This window comes from Syngnathus scovelli, chromosome 1, assembly GCF_024217435.2.
Source record: "Syngnathus scovelli strain Florida chromosome 1, RoL_Ssco_1.2, whole genome shotgun sequence".
Lineage (NCBI taxonomy): Eukaryota > Metazoa > Chordata > Actinopteri > Syngnathiformes > Syngnathidae > Syngnathus > Syngnathus scovelli.
The window spans coordinates 1,852,747-1,879,864 of NC_090847.1; the positions used below are offsets into that span (position 1 = coordinate 1,852,747).

At 46.7% G+C, this 27,118-nt stretch overlaps 1 protein-coding gene across 6 annotated transcripts in view; it reads right to left on the minus strand.

The window, feature by feature from the left end:
- slc7a11 (solute carrier family 7 member 11) overlaps window positions 1–27,118 on the minus strand; it is a 246,158-nt gene that overhangs the window by 41,635 nt on the left and 177,405 nt on the right. For 5 of the 6 annotated variants that reach the window (XM_068651937.1, XM_068651940.1, XM_068651935.1 and 2 more), the window contains 2 exons: window positions 25,775–25,878; window positions 22,659–22,755 (listed from right to left, as the gene is read on the minus strand). In XM_068651937.1, the coding sequence (XP_068508038.1) occupies window positions 22,659–22,755; window positions 25,775–25,878 (201 nt within the window). Of the gene's footprint in view, window positions 1–5,970; window positions 11,587–22,658; window positions 22,756–25,774; window positions 25,879–27,118 lie in introns of those variants that run through there. The other variant, XM_068651939.1, reaches the window with a different exon arrangement.

The following is a 27,118-nucleotide window of genomic DNA, read 5'->3' on the forward strand; positions in this document are numbered from 1 at the left end:
CCGCATCGTAGAAAACAAACATCAGCGTTGGATCAGGGAGGCCATTGAGATCCGCAAGCGGGGCCCGAGGACCATCAACAAGGACAAGGGAGCTTTCATGCTCTCTACCACCTTGGGTAGCATTCTGGAGGGGTGAACGGACAGCAGAGGGCGTGACTCACCTGTCAAATCTGACAGGTGGGCCACACCTTCTTTGCTCGTAGCTAAAGCCAAAAAAACCTTCACCATCGCTCCATGTTTCTCACTAAAATGTAGTATGAGTGCAAAAGACTCATTCAAGCTTCAACACTGTTCAATGCTTGTTCAATGCTTGTCAAATCAAAATCAAATGTTCAATGCAACAATTCAATTTCAAGAGGAAAAAAAGTTTCTTTTTTTACCCCAAAAGAAGTAAAGTTGATGATTTTTTATGAGCAAATCTTTATTTATTATTAAGTTATCAATTTATTTTGTAAACAAGATATTATTTATTTATAATTAAGTTAATTTATTTTTGTGAACACATTTTTTAGTTATGCATGTTTTTATTTCCTTGCAAGAGATTATTACAAGAAGGATTAATATAAATTAGCAGTGTTCTGCATACAGTATTTGAGTTTTGAAAGGTTTTATGCCTTCTTGGTGGTCACTGTTTACTGTTTATTGTTTTTGTTTCTATATGCAATGTTTGAAACATAAATGTGTTTGTCAGGTACATTGCTACAAGTTGTTTAACTTTAATAAATCAAACCCTGATGGGACAATCCTGTACCTCTTTCTTTTCGACCAGAAGTGTCGCGCTGGTCAGGGGGTACTTGGCTGAAAAAATATTTCAAAGGGGGTACATCACTGAAAAAAGTTTGAGAACCACTGGCATAGACTATATACTATGCAGTTGGTTTCTTAGGGAAATCAGTGGATGTTAGGACAGCATACACATACATGTGGTTACCATCACATTTGAAGCGATGAATACGAAGTTAAATTTTATGACTCGGTGTATAAGTCGAGGTCGATTTTTTTCGGTCGATTTTGGATCGAAAAAGGTCGACCAATACACCGGCAAATACGGTATTTTATGTCTGAAGTTATCATCCTAATGTAGTAAAATGTAAACCCACTCAAACACTAACTCCAAGTGAGCTAGTTAGAAAAGGCCGTAAGTAAAATAACCTGTAACTACTCTGCAATTTTAGTTAAACTAATTTCATGATAACATCATTAATCACCTGTCTGTTCTTTTTTTTTTTTTCTTCCTTCCTTGGGCGCTAGGGGGCACATGAATCAGCATGCCAGGCACAGCGTAGTTTTTTTTTTTTGGGGGGGGGCAATTGAATGGGGTCTGTGGTGAAATTGCAGGCAGACATTTTGGTTGTTTTTGTTAATATTGAAAAATAATAGTATAATAAATAAAGAAGTATTTATAAAAAAAAAAAAGTCTCCTCCCTGGTGCCCTTTCTACTCTCTGGCGCCCTTAGCTAAGGAACGGACAGCTCTATCATCACCTATTTAAGGAGACCACTGTAAGTCTTGATAAATGTACTTCTACCCAAAGTGATTGTTTGATTACATTTGACTAAACTCTTTCCTTTCAAAAACACATTAAGAACATTACTACGACTGCATTTTTTCACCTCCGCAATATGGCTAAGCTTTATCCCATTCTTTCAACACGCATTGCAGAAATTATCAAATGTGTTTGTTACATCACGGCTCAATTATTTCAATGTATTGTTTTCTGGTTTTCCTATGTCTAGCATTAAATGTTTACAGTTAGTACAAAATGTACAATATTTTGTATTTTTCATATTGTGTGTTAAATGTTGCCCATTCTGCATCCATTGTTACCTTGTTGTCACGGGGGTTTGTACGTTTTTTCTTGCTCTCACGGGAGTTAAGATCAGGTTATGTCGAGAATAATTGTCAATTGTGGCCATGTGAAGCCCTTGAGACGTTTTTGTGATTAAGGGCTATATAAGTAAATTTGACTTGACTTAATAGAAGGTGGGATGTGATGAAACCAGGCTGACTACCAACTCAAACCGAGAGCGCGGCCACAGCTCGGTTTTCATCTCTGGGAATCCAACAAAGTTGGTGATGATAGTAGGGTTGTATATGTGTGTGTATGTCATGTGTCTGTGTGCGTATCAGAGCGTCCAGAGCTGTTTCACCAGTCTTGTCTCATGTATTGGAAACGTACATGGCATAAAGGTTTTGGGAGGAGGGGTGAGGGCTGGTCGATCACTGAATCATCAATATTCACGATCTGTTGAGCAGGGTATATAAAAAAAAAAATCTTAGGTGGAATTTAATACCTTTTTAATACCGTCAAAATATTTTTTTAATACCAACACAACTTCAAGCTGCAACTATTTAAGCTTCAGTGTTAGGAGTTAGTAAACATAAATACAAAAACTAAATATTTTTTCATTTTTACGCGTAGAAAGAGCACACACCACTTTTGCAGCACTATACTGTTTTATAATCATTTCATCATCTTATGGAGGATTCAAACAACCTTAGCCTCCAATTATGGCATTACATTTACCTTCAGTACAACATCAGCTAGATATGTTTTTTAATTAAATACATTTGCCAATATTATAACTACCATATTTTTCGAACTATAAGTCGCGTTTTTTTTCATAGTTTGGGTGGGGGGGGGTGACTTATACTCAGGAGTGACTTAGATGTGTAATTATCCCAAAAATTTTACTTGATCATTAACACATTACGTACTAGTATAGTTGATCACTTCACAGGTTATTTTCACTTTAAAACGCATGAGGGCGCACTATGGCTGTCGAATAATTGGAGCCTCACTGACAATGAGTTTCATTCACTGACTTACGGAGTCAGGAGATTTAATGATTTGGAGTCCGTGCCGCAATCGGCAGTATTCGGGGAGTCTGCGCCGCAATCGGCAGCATACGGGGAGTTCCCGCCGCAATCGGCGGCATATGGGGAGAGTGGTAAAGTCAAAGTCAGCTTTATTGTCAATTTCTCCACATGCCAAAGACACACAAAGAAACCGAAATTTCGTTCCCCCCTATCCCATGGTGACAAGACATGGCCCACAACAGACAAACAGTAAACAAGTATAACAACAGCGTGCTGAATAAATAATGAATAAATAACACAATAAATAAATAAATAAATAATAAATAAAGGAGCAAAAAGGAGCAAGTGCGCGTACAGCAGACATTCCAGAAAATAGCGCAACAGTGCCGCACGCTATGCAGAAGGGGGTAGCGAGTTCAGGGTCCTAACAGCCTGGTGAAATAAGCTGTTGGCGAGTCTGGTGGTGCGGGAGCGCAGGCTCCTGTACCTCTTCCCAGAGGGCAGAAGGTCAAACAAAGAGTGAGCCGGGTGACTCACATCTCTTGCAATCGAGGTTGCCTTGCGGGCGAGATGGGAAGTGTAAATGTCCTTCAGGGAGGGGAGCGAAGCACCAATAATCTTACCAGCCGTATTCACTATGCGCTGCAGGGCCTTCAAGTTCTGTTCAGTGCAGTTACCACCCCAGACAGCGATGCAACTGGTGAGGACGCTCTCAACAGTGCCACGGTAGAATGTAGACAGGACTGCCTGAGGAGCACATGCACGCCTGAGCTTCCGCAGGAAGTACAGGCGGCGCTGAGCTTTCTTTGCCAGTGACGCGGTGTTTGCGGACCAGGAGAGGTCCTCACTGATGTGCACCCCCAGGAACTTGGTGCAGCTCACCCTCTCCACCACAGCACCATCGATGATCAGCGGCAGGTGTTTTGTGTGACCCTTCCGGAAGTCAACAACGATTTCCTTGGTCTTGTTGACGTTCAGCAGGAGGTTGTTGTCCCTGCACCACGTGGTCAGAAGGTCAACTTCCGACCTGTACCGAGTCTCGTCGCCCTTCGTGATGAGACCCACCAGAGTCGTGTCATCAGCAAACTTCACTATGCGGTTGTCACTGTAGGTCGCAGTGCAATCATGCGTCAGCAGGGTGAAGAGCAATGGACTGAGCACGCAGCCCTGGGGGGCCCCCGTGCTCAGCGTGATGCTGGCGGAGATTTTGTCGCCAACACGCACCACCTGAGGCCTCTGACAGAGGAAGTCCAGTAGCCAGTTGCAGAGGGAGGTACTGAGGCCCAGCTCGTCGAGTTTGCAGATGAGTCGCTGTGGCACAATGGTGTTGAAGGCAGAGCTGAAGTCCACAAACAGCAACCTCACATAAGAGTCCTTTCTCTCCAGGTGTGTGAGGGCCGAGTGGAGGGCAGAGCAGATGGCATCCTCAGAGGACCGCTTGGCACGGTACACGAACTGGAAAGGGTCAATGGCGGGGGGGAGAACGGATTTGATGTGCTCCATGACAAGTCCCCAAGTCAAGTCCCAATGATCATCGTCACACACACATCTGGGTGTGGTGAAATTTGTCCTCTGCATTTGACCCATCCCCACGTGATTTTTGATCCATCACCTGGGGGAGAGGGGAGCAGTGAGCAGCAGCGGTACCGCGCTCGGGAATCATTTGGTGATCTAACCCCCCAATTCCAACCCTTAACGCTGAGTGCCAAGCAGGGAGGCAATGGGTCCCATTTTTATAGTCTTTGGTATGACCCGGCCGGGGCTCGAACCCACAACCTTCCAGTCTCAGGGCGGACACTCTACTACTAGGCCACTGAGCTGGTGACAATGACAAGCCGCTCAAAGCACTTCATGATGATGGGCGTCAGTGCCACAGGGCGGTAGTCATTGAAGCAGGACGGTGCAGGTTTCTTCGGCACAGGAACGATGGTGGCAGCCTTGAAACACGAGGGGACGATGGCCTGCTGCAGGGAAACGTTAAAGATGTCCGTGAAGACACCAGACAGCTCCCCAGCGCAGTCCTTCAGCGCTCGACCCGGGATGTTGTCAGGGCCCGCCGCCTTACGGGTGTCAATAGCGGCAAGCGCCCTCCTCACACCGTCGGCAGAGAGGCGCAGGGGCTGCTCGTGTGGGGGGGGGGGGGAGTGTTCTTCAGCGGGCAAGTGCTGTTCTGGGCGTCGAAGCGAGCAAAGAAGCGGTTCAGATCGTTCAGCAGACGGACGTCGCCCTCACAGCTCCTTGGCGCGGGCTTGTAGTCCGTGATGGTCTGAATGCCCCGCCAAAGGCTACGTGGTGAATACAAACTTTGCATAGTCAGAGAACGTTAATAAATTGATGATGCCACAGCCAAAAGCTCACATAGTTCCACACCAAATGACAAAATTGAAAGAATGATGAATGGGCGGTGTGCGACAGTGGGCGAAGTGGATGTATGTGCAAGAATGGTTTACAGGAAGGACACTTGGAGATAAAACCGGTAGAGGTGCCAGAGGAAGAGCGGCAGGACAAAAAAACAACCAAGAACTCCATAAATTTCTGCAATGATATCCTGAATGGGATACTTTTATTGTAATTTGGGTGATCGCCAAGGCCGAATGACGGGATGGAAAACAACAGCCCCCATTCACATCGAATCGCCCATAATCAGCACCCACCCCCACGAAACCAGGTCTCACCGAACCAGCACCCACTCCCAGGGAATCAAACTCTCCTGCGAACTTGCCACACCCACTGACTCTTCACCCATCAAACTCGGCCCACACTGGCATGTGCAACTGAATATAAGCTCACCAAAGAACCTTGAACGTTGCCTTTTTTCTGAATGGAGACTTTCTGCTCTTGAGCATTGTCGCCTAAAAAAGGCCCAGCGCTGTATTGTACTTTCCTGAAAACAGTGCTTTCTTAAGAAGAATTGTGATTGAACTCAACCAACCTGTGTAAGTCTAATTTCTGCTTCAGTGTCTTAGCATTTTCCTAAATCTGAAGAAATCAAACGAGCATGCAGTGAGTAAATTGGATAACAGGTGATTGACAATGGCTTTTGCCGTGAGGCGCAGGTAGCGCGCTCCCTAAATTGTGCTTCCGGGTTGTTCTGACAGATCGTCGCTCTTCGGACACAAAGTATGGCAGCGGACCAAGAGGTATGTACGGCTTCGTGCACCAACTGCACCCTTCTCTTAGAGAGGTTGTCTCTGCTAGAGGGACGTGTCCGCCAGTTAGAGCAGAATAGTGCGATAACAGTAGTTGCGGCGGACACAGACGCGGGCTGTAGTCAGCCCGCTAGCCCGGTTAGCATTAGCCCCAAGCGGCTTGCTAATCGCGATGAGCCAGGTAAGACGCATAGCCGTCCAAAGTCATCTCGGTCTGCTGGCCCTCGCACTTTGGTCATAGGCGACTCCATTACCCGCAACATTACGCTTAAAAATCCAGCCACGGTAATGTGTATTCCTGGGGGCAGAGCACCCGACATAGAAGCTAATCTTAGGGAGCTGACTCGCAATAGGCCTAGTCAACAGCGTAGTTCCAACAACACTAGCTACTCGGACATAGTGATACACGTCGGCTCCAATGATGTTAGGATGAGACAGTCAGAGATCACAAAGAAAAACATAGCGAGGACTTGTGATCTTGCCAGAAAGATGAGTCGGCATCGAGTATTTGTCTCTGGCCCCCTGCCTGGGAGAGGCACTGATGAGAGGTTTAGTAGATTAGTCTCCCTTAATCGATGGATGGCTGGGTTCTGTAAAAAGCAGGGACTGTATTTTATAGATAACTGGTCCTCCTTCTGGGGCCGCCCCGACCTGCTGAGGAAGGACGGCCTTCACCCTAACCGTGAAGGCGCCTTCACTCTTTCTAGGAATATAGATTACTGTTTGAGCCACTCATGACAGGTCACTTTAGAGCAGGTCAGGGCACAGGTGATTAGACCTCCTGTGAGGATGGGTTTGGAGTCTGTTAAGTTAAAGTTAACTAGCGCTAGGCTAGACTTTCAGCATACACATAGCTCCTCGTGTAGACTAGAGTGCGACAGTTTAAATAGTGCTGCAGTACACATAAACACACTTTCTACTGGGGTAGTAGACAAATCCAATCACTCCGTCCCGACCGGTCTTGCTGATGAAACGGTGCCTGTTTTAGATAACTTCACATGTGTAACAAATACTCATCATCAAATTCCCACGGTCGTTTCATCCCACCGCCCTAATAAACTTTTGAGAGGTGATATTAGGCCTAGAGAACACAATTTTACTCGCATCCCGTTTAAAAATCCTTCGATAGATACGCACCCTGATCAACCAATTACACTTAAATTCGGTTTTATGAATATTAGATCACTTCATACGAAAGCAGTTCTCGTTAATGACCTTATCACGGAACATAATCTAAACGTTTTTGGTCTTTGCGAGACCTGGTTAAAACCTAATGAACTGCTGCCACTTAACGAGGCCTCGCCTCCAAATTTTGTGAGCTCGCATGTGGCTCGTCCTCGAAAAAAGGGTGGGGGTGTCGCCCTCATCTCAAATTCTGAGCTTAGATTTAGGCCTCGCTCAATTCACGTATTTAAAACATTTGAAGTTCTCATTGTGCGATCCACTGCGTTACCGTCATTCTATCTTGTTGTTATTTACCGCCCACCCGGGGCTTACTCTGGCTTCCTGGATGAATTTTCAGAAGTTGTGGCTGATCTAGTGACAAATGCAGATAATATAGTTATCATGGGTGATTTCAACATCCACATGAATTCACCGTCGGAACCACTGACTTCGGCATTTCAAACTTTAATCGATACGTTTGGTTTTACGCAAGCTGTACAGGCAGCAACGCATAAGAATGGAAATACCTTAGATCTGGTATTATCCCGAGGACTAGCAACCTCAAATATAACAGTACTGCCATACACTACTGTTCTGTCTGATCATTTTTTAATAAAATTTGAAATTTTAGTTCCTTGTCAAAGACAAGAGAGCAATCAGAATTATAGCAGCCGTAATTTAAACTCCATGACTGCAACTGCGCTATCTGAGTTACTGTCGCCGGCAACCGCCATGTTTCCCGCGTACAGTGGCTCTATCGATAATCTTACAAATGAATTCAATGCGACATTATTAAAAGCCATCGACTCTGTGGCACCGCTACGTCTGAAAACTCGCCGTAGATGGCCAACTCCGTGGTTCACAGATGAAACACGTACGTTTAAACAATTATGTAGAAAGCATGAGCGCAGATGGCGTTTAACCAAACTTGAGGTTTTCCATCAGGCATGGAAGGACAGCCTCCTGAAATATAAAGATGCGCTTATTTTAGCAAAAACTCGTTATTTTTCGCAAGTCATTAATCTTAATAAAAATAATCCTAAATACTTATTTGATACAGTGGCAAAGCTAACTCTGCGCCAGCCGACCCCCGATAGCTCCTTCCACTCAGCTGACGAGTTTATGACATTTTTTGCTCAAAAGATTGAGTCCATTAGGGACGAGATCAAGAATACCATGCCAATCGCTCCGCCGGTTACTAGCGCTGGGGATCATGCAATAACCCTCTCAAATTTTAAAAGCGTGTCCCTTGAAATGCTTACAAAATTGGTTAGTACGGCTAAACAAACAACATGTTTACTCGACCCGCTTCCAGCCAAACTACTTAAAGAATTATTTCCAATTTTAGGACCGTCCATCTTAAATATAATCAATCTGTCTGTTTCCTCTGGGATAGTGCCAATGGCCTTTAAAACCGCTATTATTAAACCACTACTTAAGCGAGCAAATCTTGACCCGGACTGTCTCAGTAATTATAGGCCAGTTTCAAACCTCCCATTCATAGCAAAACTTCTCGAAAAAGTAGTAGCACAGCAGCTTATTGATTACATGGTCGATAATAATCGATATGACTCTTTTCAGTCTGGTTTTAGAGCCAATCATTCTACAGAGACAGCACTTGCTAAAGTGACTAATGATCTCCTCATAGCTATGGATTCAAATACGGCGTCTGTATTGTTACTACTTGATCTTAGTGCTGCCTTTGACACTGTAGACTTCGATATTTTATTAGGGCGTCTTAAAAGTTGTGTTGGTATCTCAGGGTCAGCACTAAGCTGGTTCAATTCCTATCTATCAGGCAGGACGCACCGAGTGGTCCATGGTAATACGTCCTCTGAGCTTTATAATGTTACTTGTGGTGTCCCACAGGGATCGGTACTCGGACCGATTTTATTTAATATTTATATGATTCCGCTTGGGGGCATAATACGTAAATATAATATTAGTTTTCAATGCTACGCGGATGACACCCAATTATATATGCCGTTATCGATGACAGATCCACAGGACTGCTGTAATCTCGAGGCGTGCCTTGCGGAGATTAAGCAATGGATGTCTCTCAATTTCCTTCGTCTTAACCCGGATAAAACTGAGATGTTGATAATTGGTCCTACTCGTTATCAACATTTATTTAAGCAAACCACTATAACTATAGATAACCGTACTATCACTCAGAGTGATACAGCAACTAATCTCGGGGTAATATTTGACCAAACGCTCTCCTTTCAAAAACACATTAAGAATATAACCAGGATTGCGTTTTTTCACCTTCGTAATATTGCTAAGATTCGTCCTATCCTCTCGACTGGGGATGCGGAAACTATTATACATGCGTTCGTCACGTCGCGCCTGGACTACTGTAATGTATTGTTCTCTGGTCTTCCTAAATCCAGTATTAAAAGTCTACAGTTAGTCCAAAATGCCGCTGCGAGGCTGCTCTCACGGTCAAGAAAATTTGATCACATTACCCCAATATTAGCCGAATTACATTGGCTCCCGGTCCATTTAAGATGTGACTTCAAGGTTCTTCTACTAACCTATAAAGCACTGCATGGCTTAGCGCCTTCATATCTCGTCGACCTAGTCGTTCCTTATGTTCCGTCTCGTAACCTTCGTTCGCAAAACGCTAGTCTTTTAGTTATACCGAGGGCCAAGAAAATGTCTGCAGGGTCTAGAGCATTCTCTATTCGGGCTCCAGAGCTTTGGAATGCCCTACCAATGGATATTAGAACTACTACCTCAGTAGAAACATTTAAGACACGTTTAAAGACACATTTCTATGAGATGGCCTTTAACTAACTTGTGATGGCCGATTTGGCCGGAGTTTGTTCTGTTCTCTCTGCCCACCTCCTCCCCGGCTGGGGAGGGGGTTAGGTGGCTCGAAAGCGGTTAGCGGCTGGCTGGATTCTCGGGGACCAGTTCGGGATGGGGGAGCTGCGGCTCGGCCCCCTTGAGGACACTGCCAGGACAATCGAGGACACCTCCGACATCCATTTTTTTTTTCATTGATTTTCATATCATGTATTACTTGTGTACTCTCTGCATCCATTATAACCTGGTGATCCTGAAAGGGGGATCCTTCCATCTGTGGTCCCTTCTCAAGGTTTCTCATTTTCCCCTGGTAGGGGTTTTTTGAGTTTTTCCTTGCCCTTTTGGGAGCTTATGATCAGGGGATGCGTTGAGAATAATTGTCAATTTTGGCTATGTGAAGCCCTTTGAGACTGTTTGTGATTTAGGGCTATACAAATAAACTTGACTTGACTTGACTTGGACCAAATCCAACAGTGTTCTTTATGTTATAGTTATTTGAATCACTGTTAATGTTACGTTAGGCCCGTTATCAGCTCCTCGTTTGTGTTTATGTCACATTAGCATACTGTATCGTTTAGCCTGTTGTTGTTGGTTCATGTCTGTTGGTGTTGGATTTTGTCAAATAAATTTCCCCCAAAATGCGACTTAAACTCTGGTGCGACATGTATGTTTTTTTTCCTCTTTATGGTGCATTTTATGGCTGATGCGACTTGTACTCCGAGCGACTTTTAGTCCGAAAAATACGGTACTATTATTATACTATGTTATACGTACAATATTATATAATATACAACATTATACTACTACAATTATGGCATTACATTTACCTTCAGTACAACATCAGCTAGATATGTTTTTTAATTAAATACATTTGCCAATATTATACCTACTATTACAGATTACCAACAGTAGGCTAAATCGTTAAAACAATCAAAAATCTATGAAAATATTTACTTACAGTGTTGGGATTAACGGCGTTAGAAATAATGTAAATACATTTCGAGTAACGGATAATTTACTAAATTACTATGTGAATTGTTGTAATCCCATTATCGTTATTAACAGTGAAATGTGGCACGTTACTTATGCTGCTTGAGACGCGTCGACCCACAACGCAAAAACGCTTCCGCCTCTCCGTGGACTAACATTTGACTCACTACGCCTTGTGTCAGCCGATCAGCTTTGGGAACGTGTAAAGTGACATTCTGCGCAATGTAACGAGCGGGGACTGATTGCAGAACGCAGAAGGGTATTACTCCTCCCACAGCCTGTTAAGTCACGCTCCGCCCCTCACACAACACCCCTATTCCTTTTTAGTGTGTTAAGGATCGGACAGTACAGCCAAGTGCGTGACGACGGACTTTATTGGAAGGGGATGATGGGAACAGCCGGCGCTGGAGCGGCGATCGGGCTGGAGAGGACAAACGGTTCTGCGGGGGTTTCGAATAGTCAAGCGAGTCAAGTTTCTCCGGGACTGATGAGCGAAGCAGCATCAAGGGACACACTGGCACTCGGTTCTGCGCTTGCGGCGCTGATATAGCGCTGTCCATGAACCCGTGGCAGGTGACAGTGATTCCACTGACAGGGGGGGCGTGGTCCCGTCGCAGGTGGCACCAGCACGTGACATAGTGCTCTCCCAGAACTGTGTGGGAATGGATATTAAAGGAATGGGAAAGGTTTATGATGCGTAAAAGTATTAGAAAGAGATAAAAAAAATAATAATATCGTGTACTGGACCACAGTGCAACAGGAGATTCATGTGCAACCATGACCCACTTTCGCTATGCATGATGTCCCCGGCGTTAGTGTAGTGTGACATTTCTGAAGTTGGACACTTTTCATTGCTTTGCAAGGTAAACCAAACATCTAATTAACTTACAATTCACCCATGCCGTGTAGTGGCCAACAAGAAACATTGTGTGTTGGAAATTTCAACACAGTGGTGTTTAAATTTCTAAATAATGTATACACCGCTTCTACTTCGCGGAATTTCATTTTTTGGTTATGGAATACATCTCCTGTGAAAAACAAGGTACCCCTATATTTTTAGGGAATATGCCAGCACTTAATACAAATAAGAAAAAGTCTTAAAGGTGGATAGCGATTTGAAAATTTAATACCCCATCAGATGGCAATTACTACTTTTTTATATTTTTAATGGCCACATTTTACGCTAATTTCATTTACTACCGTTTAATATCTTTTACAAGCCCACGGAGTCAAACATCACATCCAATTTGGGATTAAACTGAACCGTCGCATTAGTCTGAGTGTTGATTGTTCGTCCCACACCATCCAGTTTACAGCTTGTTCCCTTCCAATGCAGCTGCTCTCGTCGGCTCCTAATTCATTCTATGGTTTGATTTTGGAAGAAAAATATAGCAGGAAACTAGAATAACTTGAGACAGAGGACAGCACACAGATGGGCTAAAAACAGAACAGTTCAAGCTGCAGAGGGAGTAGGACGCTTTTGTTCTGCTCTCAAGGTTACAGCTGCAAACTGAGATAACGGCTTACAGACACACAGACATTCAAAATACAAATTACTTAATATGAAATAGCTTAACTTGTATAAGGCAAGAGCAAAAGAAAGAAAAATTTGAAGTGATGGTGCCAAAAAAGGATCGGGCAACAGCAGATACTTTGGACGAAATCAGAAATCAGCTGAGAACTCAGGTAAATCTGCAGAAAACTCTGGACATGCTTCAAGAGACTGGAGGGGAGATTAGAGACATTAAGAAGAGTGTTATGGAACTGGAGACTCGATTGATTGGATTAGAAATCAAGATGGAAGAAATTGTATTTCTTAATGCTGACAATGCCAAGAAAGACCGGCTGATAAAAATTCTCACCAACAGAGTAGAAAATATCAACCAACAATATAAAATGAACAATGTGATCATCTCAAGATCTTTCCTAGACATCAAAATGGTACTGATGGTGCAAACGAGATAGAAAATCAATCCGAGGAACAGCAAGTGGTGGATTTCCTTACAACAAAAAGTTGCGCTGGACAAGGCAAATGTGGATTTTTGCCGACTCCTTTCCAAAAGAGGGGCAACTGGAAATAGGGTGAGTGAAAATGGTGTGGTACTACTGAGATTTATAAATATCAAGCACAAAGTTGCTCAAAACAGGAAAAGAATCTAAGAGGATCGAATGGCTACACTAACGAAAACTCAAGAAGCAAAATGCAACCATTGCATGGAGAGCTCGCCAATCGAAAAAGCAAGGAAAAATACAAAGTACTTGGAAGGAAAATTGCAAAATCTACATAAAGCCAAATGGATCATCCCCAGAAAGCACCAAACCAGTGCTGATCAAAGCGATGGAAGAATTGGAGAAACATGAAAATTGAGGTATGTCAAGCCTAACTTCATCCTAATTAAATAAACAATAAAAACGTTAACAAAAAGATTTGGCTGCAATATACGAGAACATTCTATTGGAAATTAAAAATCATCCTACAACAAATGATCCAAATTAACCCAGGACATTAACCCAGACTGTCACTACTACGAAAATGGACTAGACAAATGTGGATACTACTTGAAAGATCAATCCAACAACTGCATGGATATGAAAGAAAACTGTCCATAACCTACTCAACATCTGGAGTTCAAATTCCAACTTTGGAAAATACTAATTCAGACATTGAACAAACCTTTCAACGTCATTGCAATATCGAAAAGGTGGATCAAAGGAAATACAGAGTGAACGAGTTTCCACTTCGACGAATATAAACCAGTCCACAGATGTAAAGGCAACAAAAACGATAGTGGAGTCGCAATCTATATCGAAAACAATATTGTTTTTGAAACACTATAGACCAGTGGTTCGATCGAACCCTAGGGGTTCGGTGAGTCGGTCTCAGGGGTTCGACAGAGCCCCCACTCTCTCTCGTGTAACGTCAGAGCTCCAACTTGGTGTCGTGGAGCCACACCAGCATCTCTGGTCCCAGGTCAAAGAGGCCGGCCTCCGAGGGTGGTCTATATAGGGGGCAGGTGATGATGTGGTCGGCTGCCTGCTCGGGGTCTCCGCACTCACATCCCGCACTGTCCGTTAGTCCCCACTGCCGCATAGACGTGTTGAAGCGCCCAACACCAGTTCTTAAGTGGTTCAGTGTGGTCCACTGCTGGCGAGGTAGTTCGTCTCCTCCTATGGCGCTGTCTCCTGGTTCCCAGATATAACGGTGCATGAGGGAGGGGACAGCTGCCTCCCACTCCTGCTTCCAAGCTGCTGCCAGCCAGGCATCTCTGGAGATGTATTCAGGGATGGAATTGAGCATCTCTTGTGCTGCCATGTTGTCGGGGTGGCGTGCCTTGAGTCTGCTTGGTGGAGCTGGAGTTGTTGTGATGTTGTGCAGGGTGTGCCAGTTGTTATTTTTTGCCTTCCTGGCGAGAACGAGGGTGGCAGCCTCTCACCGAAGGTTGGCCGGCGCTATCCGCGAGGACAGGCAGGAGGGACACAGGGGTGGGGTTTCAGGCATCCTGTTATAGTTCGTAGGGCGTTGTTAATTGCCACATCCACCTTTTTGGCATGGGGGCTTCTGTTCCAAACTGGAGCGCAGTACTCTGCTGCAGAGAAGACCAGCGCTTGGGTTGATATCCGCAAGATCTTAGCAGAGGCTCCCCACGTTGTTCCAGCAAGGCGGCGGATCAGTGCAACCCTGGATGTCACCTTTGCCTTCAGATCTTCGAGGTGCTTTTTGAAGGATAGGGTCCGATCCAGACGCACGCCGAGGTACTTCGGGGCTTGTTGAACCTCCAGGCGTTTGCCCTCAATGCTCACTGCCAGTTCTCTCCTTGTTTCCCTGGTGCTGAGATGGTATGATGCACCAACAGTCTTTCCAAAGGTGAAGGTATGCTGCCATGGTGCGCATGTCTTCATTCAGGCCGTCTTCCGTCGCCTTCCACGTTGGTTGACTCAGCATGATGGCAAGGTCGTCTGCATAGCCTTACTTTCTGGATACTGTGTCCGGTAGGTCGTATATATAGATGTTAAATAGTGTTGGTGAGAGAACTGACCCTTGCGGTACCCCGCTCCTCAGTCTACGGAGCCTACTGCACTGCCCACTGCTGGTTTGTAGAGTAAAGCTGCGGTTGGAAAGCGTCTCCATAATGAACTGCACCATGTGCCGGTCTGGTATGGTCCTCAGCAGCTTCAGGTTGAGTCCCCGGTGCCACACGGTGTCATATGCGGCAGTTAAGTCCAGGTATACCACTCCAGCTTTCTCCTTATCCTGGAAGCTGTTCTCGATGTCTTGGGAGAGTAGGGTAATCTGGCCTGCTATTGACCTTCCGTGACGGAAACCAGCTTGTTCCCGTGGGAGTTGTGAGTCCACCACTGGCTCTATGCAGGTGTGTATCATTCTTTCCAAGATCTTAAATGGGACACTCAGCAGTGAGATGTGCCTGTATGACTTGGGGTCCTCCGCATCTTTGTTTGGCTTCAGCAGAGCTATCACGGAGGCCCTACGCCAGATCTTTGGGAGCTTTAATCTCCGGTAGCATGATGTGAAGAAAGCTTTAAGCCATCTAGATGTTGTTGGGTTAGGGTTAGGGGGGTGGATGACGAACTCCGGGTGAATGTTGTCACGGCCCAGGGATTTGCCCGGCTTTAGCTTGCTAATGGCCTCACTGAGTTCCTCTGCTGTAAAGGCTCCCAAGAGATTGAAATCGACATTGGCCGCTCTTGAGATGCAAGACACCACACGCGATATTAGTCGTGCAAAGTCTATGTCTGCATCCGGGAAGCGGCCATTCTTCAGGAGTTGGGAGGCAATGGAGTCTGCAGTGACTGGGCATCTGTGGGCTGGTGTATTACTGCCTGTGAGCCGGTTGATGGTCTGCCACGCTTTGGGTGAAGTCGATTGATTCAATGACTTCTGTCCATCTCGCCTTGCGGGTGGTGACCAGCTTTTCGAGCAGTGCTGCTGCCGTTGCGTCCTCCTCTTCTCTGGAGCTGGCTCTCTGGTGTTCCCTCAGGAGGTGGCTACACTCCCCATCCCAGCCTGGGATGTAGTTCCTGTTGTACCCACATGGGATGGTCTTCTTTGCCGCACGCAGGAGGACCTGGCAGTAGGCTGCATAGGCTGCTTGACAGGGGAACCTGTCAAGAACACGCCTCTCCGGTCTTGGGTCGTTCCTGCAGCAGATGGCGAAGGCCAGGTCCGGGTTGGTTATTCTGTCCTCACGCTGGCGTGACGTCTGCCAAGGCTAGACAGATAGCGAACAACTGAAGAAAAAGGACGCTGCGGCCGCGTAGTTTGTAGCTGCTTTACTTGGCACACAGGCAGTTATTTCTTGTACAGGTATTTGTAAAACTGTAATTCACACAACAACCGTGCATCAGTAGAATGTACATCAAAATCACAGAAGATGTAGAAATGAAAACATATAAACTTAAATGGAGACGATTAGCCTACCTAACCGTCACATGCGTAAACCTAGCATAGCATTGTAGCCAAAAGTAGCGCTAAACAATCACATTTGCAATACTAGCGTAGCATTCACAGGCAAATGGAGCTTAGGATGTTAGCGTACATTTTATAAACACACATATACAGAAAGTCAACTAGAACGTATAACTTACAGACTAAGATACCCCAAGGCTGAGCCACGAACCCGTTGCGACGATGTGCACTGTCTGGTAGCTGCGTACGAACTGCGTAGTGGCTGAGTGGGGGTCAAGTAACCGGAAATGAATGAACGAATGAAACCTAACCTAAATTCGGTCACTAGGGGGCAGAGTTAGAGCGTTTAACGAAAGAATAAACGGGATAACAGTACAGTGGTGGTGTTCCAGCGTGCAGAGGAGAAGGTTGGGGGTTCCTTGGGGTCGTACAGTAGCAGGGCATCAGTGTTGGAGGCCCATTCGCACAGCGCCACTCCGCTAGGAGTTGAATGGTTGTACCCCCAGTCTGTGTGCTGGCAGTTGAAATCGCCTGCATAGATTGCGGGTGCAGTTACAGATGGGAGTGACGTTGTGGTTAGCTCCGATGGTGGAGGCTTGTAGACGTTGATGACTGAGGTTTCCTGGATTTTAGTAACCAGCCACTCGATGTTGGAGCCTGGTGAGAATTGGCTACAGGCCGCCCAGCTTATTCCAGTGCGGACGAAGGTTGCCACACCGTGTTGCTTGGTGTTGATGGACCTGGCGAGATGAAACCCAGGAATTTTGAGAATGTTGTTGGTCGTGCAGTGCGTCTCTTGTAGGAGCAGGACCGCGGCCCCATTGGAGTCGGCCAGGTGCCGAAGGACTTCGAGTTTGGCGGTAGTAAGGCCCTCGACATTAAGTTGAAGCACTGACAGTCCTCGGTTTTCGACGGTCGGGATGACTGCCTGTCCACCGTTCCTCAGTCTGCCGGCTCTGCGTGCTCTGCGTTTGTTTGGCGACATTAGTTTCGCAAGCCGGACTTGCCCTACCCTTGCTACTCACAGGGAAGACCATGTGAAGGTTGTCGTCCATCTTCCCCCACTGAGGAGCTCCTGTCATGCTGTCATGTGTCGTCCGGATCACTTCCTGTTTTATTGTGTGATTTTCCTCTCGTTCCAGTCGGTGTGTCCTTCCCCTGTGCGTCCGGTCACGTGAACCCCTGATTCCAAGTGTGTGCACCTGCGTCAATGACCAACTGTCTTCACCTGTGTTCCCCTCCTGTGTCCATATAACCCACGTCTTTCCCAGTATCCAGTGCCAGTGCGTCTTGCCTTGTAAGAACACTAGCGATCACGAAACCCTCGAGTTCCACGTAGAAGCCTTGTTTGAGCGACTTTGATCACCGATGTTAACTTGGTTACATCGCTATCTTGTTTTTGTATTTCCCTCGGTTCGAGGCGCTTTGATTTCCCCTTTTTCTCCCTCGGTTCGAGGCGCCTTAGTTTTCCCTTTTTTCCCTCCTATTGAGACGTTTTTTTGTTCGACTATCAGTGGAGACAATAAAAGCCTTTTTGGACATTGAAGTCTCTGCATTCGAGTCCTCTCCCTGCTCTGCGCCTGACATTACGCACTGGCCAGACATGGACTCGGCAGAGACAGCGCAGCTGGTCGCCCAAGTACGCTCCCAGACTTCGCAACTGGGCCAACAGCAGAAGCAGGTAGACGCTCTGAGTGTTGGCGTTCAGGAACTGGTGAAGAACCAGGAAGGCTTCAGAGAGGCGGTGGCCGCCCAGGTGGATTCGCTGAGTCGTCAGATGCAAGACGTCCTCGCTCTGCTGACCACGGGGCGAGCTGCGACGCCCTGTTCCACAGCGGCGCCCCCTGTGGACCACCCGGCGCCCGCGCCTATGGCGAGGGGGATCAGACTGGCTTCCCCGGAACGATATGCAGGTGAACCCGAGCTGAGTCGAGCCTTTATAACGAATTGTGAGATGCAGTTCGAGCGAGCTCCCGGCGACTTCCCAACGGAACGCTCCCGGGTGGCATACACAATCTCCTATTTGACGGGAAGAGCCCGGACGTGGGCGACCGCAGAATGGGCCAGGAATTCCGCTACCTGTCACTCGTTTTCCGGATTCATCGAGGCCCTGCGCATGGTGTTCGATCCAGTTCCCACGGACCGAGAGAAGGCACGAGAGCTGTCCCATATCACCCAGGGTCGAGAGACGGTCAGCGACTACGCGATCCGCTTCCGCACTCTGGCCATGGAAAGCGGATGGAACTCGACGGCTCTGTACGATGCTTTTCTCCGGGGTCTTTCCGGGACCATCCAGGACCAACTCATTCCCCTTGATCTTCCTGTGGAGCTCGACGCTCTCATCGCGTTGGCCGTCCGAACTGAAAACCCACTACAGGAGTGGAGGAAGCAGCGCGCAAGCCGGGGTGCGATCGTTATTCCTTCCGCATCATTGGGCGGGCGGTCATCCCACGAGACGCACCGCCAAAGATCGATCCCGGCAGGGCCACTCGCGGGGACGGAACCCATGCAGCTCTCACCTCCCTGACAGTTCCGTTTCGCTGGACGGCGGAGGCTGAAGCCGCCTTCCAGGAGCTGAAGAGGCGGTTCACCACCGCTCCAATCCTTACCTTGCCCGACCCATCTCGTCAGTTCGTGGTGGAGGTTGATGCCTCCAGTCAGGGAATCGGCGCCGTCCTGTCTCAGAGATCCCAGGTCGACAACAAGCTCCATCCCTGCGCCTTTTTGTCCCGACGGCTGACCCCCGCGGAGCAGAACTATGACGTCGGAGATCGGGAATTGTTGGCGGTCAAAAAGGATCTTGAAGAATGGAGACACTGGCTGGAGGGAGCCCAACACCCCTTTCTGGTTTGGACCGATCACAAGAACCTGCAATATATCAAGGATGCCAAGCGATTGAACTCCCGCCAGGCTCGTTGGTCCCTCTTCTTTAACCGTTTCCATTTCACGTTGTCTTACAGACCGGGGGCCAAGAACACCAAACCTGATGCGCTGTCACGCATCTACAGCCCAGACCCGGTGTCCACAGAGCCAGAGCCCATTCTCCCCCCTCACTGCGTGGTGGGAGCCGTAACCTGGCCCATGGAGGACTTGGTGAAGCGGGCAAACCACGATGATCCACCCCCTAGGGGAAGTCCCGAGAATAGACTGTTTGTTCCGCCCCAACTACGATCCCAAGTGATCCACTGGGCGCACACCTCCCGGCTCACGTGTCACCCGGGCGTGCGACGAACCCTGCACGTCATCCAACAAAGATTCTGGTGGCCCTCCATGGGGGCGGACGTCCGGGAGTATGTTGCAGCCTGTTCCATCTGTGCGCGAAGGAAGAACACTCCGGGCCGCCGTGTGGGGTTGCTGCAACCTCTCTCCATTCCCTCTCGACCATGGGCCGACATCTCTGTGGATTTTGTCACGGGACTGCCGGTGTCTAGCGGTAAGACGACGATACTCACCGTCGTGGATAGGTTCTCCAAGATGGCCCACTTCATTGCCCTGCCCAAATTACCTTCGGCCAAACGTACGGCAGTAGTTCTCATGGACCACGTCTTCAGGATTCATGGATTTCCTCGGGACGTCGTGTCAGATAGGGGCCCCCAGTTCGTGTCCCGCTTTTGGAGGGCTTTCTGCAAGCTTATAGGGGCCACCGTGAGCCTCACTTCGGGCTACCACCCGGAAGCGAACGGCCAAGCAGAACGCATTAACCAGCAGCTGGAAACGGGCCTCCGCTGTTTGGTAACCCAGAACCCCTCGTCGTGGAGTCAAAACTTGACCTGGGTAGAGTACGCCCATAACTCCCTTCCCACCACGGCGACCGGGATGTCCCCCTTCATGTGCGTCTTTGGATACCAGCCCCCGCTCTTCCCCGACAGCGAGCCGGAGGTGTCAGTTACCTCGGCGCGCGCCATGGTGAGACGCTGTCGGCGCATCTGGGCGGCGGCAAGGGCCATACTGGTCCGCCAGGGCGACAGGGTGAAGAGGATGGCTGACCGGAGACGTCGTCCGGCGCCTGTCTACCGGCCCGGCCAGCGGGTCTGGCTGTCCGCCCGGGACCTTCCCCTCCAGGTGGGCTCCAGGAAGCTGGACCCCCGTTTTGTAGGGCCGTTCCCGATCTCCAAGGTCGTCGGTCCAGCGGCTGTGCGACTCCGTCTGCCTCGGTCCCTTGCGGTGCATCCCACCTTCCACGTCGGGAAGGTCAAGCCGGTTAGGGAGACTGGGATGGTGCCGGCTCCCGCGGCACCCCCGCCTCCGCGGACGGTGGGGGGTGGGCCTGCCTACACAGTTAAGAAGTTCCTGGACGTGCGCCGGAAGGGCCGGGGCTGGCAGTTCCTGGTGGACTGGGAGGGTTACGGGCCAGAGGAGCGGCAATGGGTGCCGCGTAGCTATATCCTGGATCCCGGGCTACTAGATGACTTTTACGCGGCTCACCCCGATGCTCCGGGTCCGTCTGGGATCCGGCCCTAGAGGGGGGGGGGTTATGTCATGCTGTCATGTGTCGTCCGGATCACTTCCTGTTTTATTGTGTGATTTTCCTCTCGTTCCAGTCGGTGTGTCCTTCCCCTGTGCGTCCGGTCACGTGAACCCCTGATTCCAAGTGTGTGCACCTGCGTCAATGACCAACTGTCTTCACCTGTGTTCCCCTCCTGTGTCCATAAAACCCACGTCTTTCCCAGTATCCAGTGCCAGTGCGTCTTGCCTTGTAAGAACACTAGCGATCACGAAACCCTCGAGTTCCACGTAGAAGCCTTGTTTGAGCGACTTTGATCACCGATGTTAACTTGGTTACATCGCTATCTTGTTTTTGTATTTCCCTCGGTTCGAGGCGCTTTGATTTCCCCTTTTTCTCCCTCGGTTCGAGGCGCCTTAGTTTTCCCTTTTTTCCCTCCTATTGAGGCGTTTTTTGTTCGACTATCAGTGGAGACAATAAAAGCCTTTTTGGACATTGAAATCTCTGCATTCGAGTCCTCTCCCTGCTCTGCGCCTGACAGGTCCGAACAAACCTGTTTTATCGTGTAGCTTCTGATTTGCCAGTATGTAATTTGTTCCGAGTTCATGCATTGTGTTGGTTTTGTTCTTTGAACAAGGTGATGTTCATCCACAGCTCATTTTGTGCGTTATTAAAAAACATCTATGTCTCGAATTAAAAAAAATAATAAAAAAATCACTAACGAAGGGTTCGGTGAAGGCGCACATGAAACTAGTGGGGTTCGGTACCTCCAACAAGGTTAAGAACCACTGCTATAGATTATGTCAATGGTGATTGAAAATATTTGTAACTAGAAAACAAATACTAAATTATAAGATATTATTGCATGCATTTCCTTAAAGTCAAAGTCAAAGTCAGCTTTATTGTCAATTTCTCCACATGCCAAAGACACACAAAGAAACCAAAATTTCGTTCCCCCCTATCCCACGGTGACAAGACATGGCTCACAATAGACAGTCAAGTAAACAAGTAGCACGACGAGACGAACACATAAGACTGTCGGACGAACACTCATTAGACGAACAAATCACCGTACTGACAGGACAGAGAGTGGCCGCTGCGTGTGCACGCGCCATCTTGAATTTAATTCAATTTAGTAAGCATGTATTGAGTATCTGGATTTGACATGCCTTCTGGTATAATAAATCTTTTTAGACTGAAACAAGGGAGCCCTGGGCTCAGAGGACTGTTGATATTTGAGCACCTGCAGATGAGCACAACAGTGAGGAGGCACACGCTAGCAGTGGCCGGTGTTAAATATTTGAATAAATTAATCACAGAAACAAAGACGTTTGCAAATCTAAAGACTTTCAAAAACATTAAAGAGCTTATTAATACAAAATACAATGCGTCTTATGAGACGCATTCCAAAATTGCTTCAACCTGCCTACCTTTTCGACAAGTCATGTAAAACAAAGTGTCAAATAGAGTTGAAATAAGTGTTGATTATGTACTTGACGAAATAAACAAATAAATCACGCAAAAAAAGTGCATCTCCAGGATAGTTGGAAACTGAATGTCAACTCCTATTTTTGTGATGTAAGTTTATTCTCACTTAATCTCTCTGTTGTAAGAAACATTGAATAAGAATTAAAAGAAAAGGCACAGGAGTTACTTCAGCTACGACATACTGTGTTCAATTTTCCCTCGGGCACCACATAAACAATCTCAGTCCAGGCCATTTCTTCTAACTGGGAAAAAAGTAAAGATAGCCTTCCAGTCCATGTGTACAGAAATTTGAGATAAAGTAGTATATCGCTATCAATATGTTATAGTCATACTTTATTGATTCGGATATAGTTTATTGTAAACTAACCAATAGGATGATGGCAGCTACTGGAGTGTTTCTGCGAATGTGAATCATGGAGTAAACCTCAGGTAGTTGTCCTTCACGTGATGCCACCAAGAATGTTCTGCAAAACACACACACACATTTCTTTGACCAGTGTTTCACTTGTTTTTTTTTTTCCTTCATATAACCATACTAACGAACTTAATTGGCTCAGCGATCGGGTTTGTAAGTAGAAACGTTTGTAAGTAGAAACGTGTGTGTGTGTGTGTGTGTGTGCGCGTGCATGCGTGTGTGTGTGTGTGTATGAGGAAGGGGATGGAGTGATGTTCATGTGTTCTCATGTGTATTATGTGGCTCTTTGCGGTAACACAGTGGAGCTGTCAACTGATCGCTACCTGGTGGTGTAATAGCTTTAATAGTGAGGGAAGATGCGGGTCCGATCTGGCACACCCAAACGTATTGTGAGGTGTTTGCTGGGAACGTCTGGCAGAATCCCTTGTCAGAAAGAGCTTCAACTCCCACCTCCGGCAGAGCATCCGAGGGAGGCAGGCGACATTGAATCTGAGTGAACCATGTTCGGTGCCTCCATTGTTGAGGCGGCCAACCGGAGCTGTAGCCGTAAGGTGGTTGGTGCCTATCATGGCGGCAACTCCCAAATCCACTGGTGGACACCGGGAGTAAGGGATGCCTTCAAGCTGAAGAAGAAGTCCTATCGGACCATTTTGGCCTGTGAGACTCCGACACGTATCGGCTGGCCAAGCGGAACGTGGCTTCGGCGGTTGCTGAGGCAAAGACCCGGGTGTAGGAGGTGTTTGAGTAGAATGACTTTCGGAGAGCTTCGAGGAAATTTTGGTCCACCATTTGATGTTTCAGGTTAGCGAAGCAGTGCACCGTTAATACTCTACAGTAGAGATGGGATGCCACTGACCTTGACTCTGGACGTCGTAAGTCAGTGGAGAGAATACTTCGAAGACCTTCTCAATTCCATCAACTTCCATTGTGAAAGCAGAGCCTGGGCACTTTGAGGTGGGCTCTCCCATCTCTGGGGTTGAAGTCACTGAGGTAGTTAAAAAGCTCCTTGGTGGCAAGGCTCCTGGGGTGGATGAGATCTTCCTGGAGTTCTTTAAGGCTCTGAATCTGGGGCTGTCCTGGCTGAAACGCACAGCATCACGTGGACGTTGGGGACAGTGCCTCTGGATTGGCAGGCTAGGGTGGTGGTCCCCTTTTTTAAGAAGAAGGAATCCAACTACAGAGGAATCAAATTTATCAGCCTCCCTGGCAAGTTCTATTCAGGGGTGCTGGAGAAGAGGGTCCGTCTCGGGAGGTCGAATCTCAGATTTAAGAGCAGTGTAGTTTTCATTGTGACCCTGGAACAGTGGACCAGCTCTATACCCTTAGCAGGATCCTCGAGGGTGCATGGTAGTTCGCTCAACCAGTCCACATGTGTTTTGTGGACCTGGACTGTGTCTCTTGGGGAGTTCTATGTGGGGTGCTTCGGGAGTAAGGGGTACCAAACCCACTGATAAGAGCGGTTTGGTCCCTGTATCACCAATGTTAGAGTTTGGGCCAGATTTCCGGCAGGAAGTCGGATTTGTTTCCAGTGAGTGTTAGACTGCCCTCACCGATTCTGTTCGTAATTTTTACGGACAGAATTTCAAGGCGCAGCCGAGGCATTGAGGTGGCCTCAGGATCGCATCTCTGCTTTTTGCAGATGATGTGGTGCTGTTTGTAAGGGTTTTCCAGGTTATCTTTATCGTATGATTATGTTGGAATGCAACCTGTGATAAATAACCTAGCTTGTCCCATCCTACACAAAGTTGTAAAACACCCCTTGCTATGTTTTGACTAGAAATCAAGGGCTTTCTCTATTCAGTCCACTCTTACCCCCACCCTGTTTCTCTTAATAAAAATGCTCTTGCAGGAGCCGGGAGTCAGACCTCCATTCGAACATTGCTGTACGCACAGCGACGAATGGACTCTCCACCTGCAGGTGTCTAAGAGGACTTACTTGTCTCCCGTGTGGTTCTTGCAAAATAAGTTGGAGTGAGCGAATCTCTAACACTGTTGGTTTCTTCAAGCCAAGATCTCCAACTCTTACTGGAGCGGTTCGCAGCCGAGTGAGAAGCGGCCCGGATGAAAATAAACAGGAGATCGACAGGTAGATCGACGCTGCGTCTCCTGTGATGGAACTGTGGAAAGGGAGCTGAGCCGAAAGGCGAAGCTCTCGATTTATCAGTCAATCTATATTCCTGCCCTCACCTATGATCAAGAGCTATGAGTCATGACCAAAAGAGCAAGATCCCGGATACAAGCGGCCAAAATGAGGTTCCTACACAGGGTGTCTGGGCTCTCCCATAGAGATAGGTTGAGATGCTCGGTCATCCGTGATGGACTCCGTGTTGAGCCGCTGCTCCTCCACATTGAGAGGAGCCAGATGTGGTGGTTCAGGCGGCTCAGGTATCCCATTAGGATGCCTCCTGGATGCCTCCCCAGGGACGTTTTCTGGGAATGTCCCACCGGCAGGACACCCGGTGACGTTAAGTTTTGCATACAAATAAAAATATCAGTGCGTAAAAAAATGTTAAATGTTGTTCGTGTTCTGTTCTAAAATGTTTTTGTTTTGTCATTGGAAGTATTCCAAATAGTATCTTTTAAGTGTTTGATTGAACTCATACAACATTAAAAAGTTGTGTAGCTGTCATTGATAATTTCACTGCTTTTTACCAATGTTTTCCATTTTTTTTTCATAGAATATCCATTTTTTAGTCTTCTTTCAAAGTTATACTGTATGTAAGCTATACAATGGGCCTGTTTTGCAGCTGGTTGTTGCAAGGAAAGTTGTTAAATATTTTGCAACCATATCTTCAGTTACTGTCAATATTCATTGCACAAATATGAGATATCTGTACATAAGAAAATATGGTCATTCTGTTTAAGCCCCAGAAAGGGTGCAACCAAATCTGCACTGGTCGCACCAGTGCTGCAAAAGTTAGTTTAGAGCTCTGTTGTGTTTTGAAAGTTCTTAAATTACTATTACATCACAGAAATTGCATTTTACAGAAGTTTGTAAACTCTTCTATATTGATTTAATTGCATACCACACAAAGTAACAATGCTGTTCAAATAAAAAGAAACGTTACCTTGACAGGACTAAGAGGGAACCGTTCATGGAGCCGTAGCACGACATGGCCACAAATCCTGGTACCGCTAATGAAAATCTTCCCATCAACTTCTTTGCAAATGTCTGTAAATCAGGAAACTATATTGTAATAAAAGAAGAGTTTATGGGAAAATGTTGTGTGATACGGTAAGTCAAAGGATGTGATACAAACATTTTCATAGTGAACATGTGTGAGTGTGATAGCATTACAGAAACAAATGTTTTTACATATGGTGTATGACAGACATTTACAATTTATTATTAAGGCATTACCTATGTGTTTATATATGTGCAAGGTTTCATACAGAAGTCATTTAAATATACTACGCACGTACAATAGATTTTTCAAAGATGAACAAGTTGTTCCAAAAATTGTCTTAACATATAAATGTTTAGTAAATGCATTTATTCCAGGGTGACACTGTCAGCTAACCAATAGTAAAGGCAAAACACATTTTGGGTTCTTCAGATGCTCAGTGATCTTACATACTATGATGACTGTTGGGCCTCATGACTGTTAATTTTGACTTCAGATTATAAGACACTTTTGGCGGTTCCATCATACCTCTGCTAGTATATGCTTTGCGTTAAACTGTTGGCAGCTCTGAAAGGACAGACGCCCAAATGTTTACAGAGAAATAGCCAACAGGAGATTAGCGAGGGAGGGGGATTCTTAGCCAATGGTTCAAAACGTGAGCCGCCCTTAATAGTTTGTTAATAACAAAAGTAGAACATCTGATTTCCACAGAACTTGAAGAACGTGAAGTGACACAAGGGCCAAGGAAAAATCTATTTGATAGTGTGAATCCAGATGTTTTGCTCAGAGTAAATGTAGGATAAGATTTAAATTCTTAATTTTACTATAGATTATGCATCCATTTTATTGATGATTGTTTCAGGGGGAGGCCACCACAATGAATTTATAGACATCTTTCCATCCTACATCATCAAAAGCTGTGTGCGGATCACTGAAGCAAAAAAGGCTACCCTCCACATACATATGTTTTTCGGCCATGGACTTTGGAAGAGGCAAGAAAAGCGGTTGAAGGGGTTACCCCTGTTGCAGAAGACCCAAATAAATGGGCAGAAGACATGGAATCATACATTCCTATAGGCTGAATGGGCATGAGGCAGGAGAAGCTGCAATGTCTTCCTTGGGCAAAGACTGGGCAAAGGTTAGAGGAAATTATACAGGTAGAAATAATCAAGGGCCTTTTCCCTATCCCGTTGAGGGAAATCAATTGGGAGGGGAGTATGCAGCACAATGGAATGATCTTGTGCAAAGAGTGAGAACTATATTTCAAAGATGAGCGAATTATGGTCA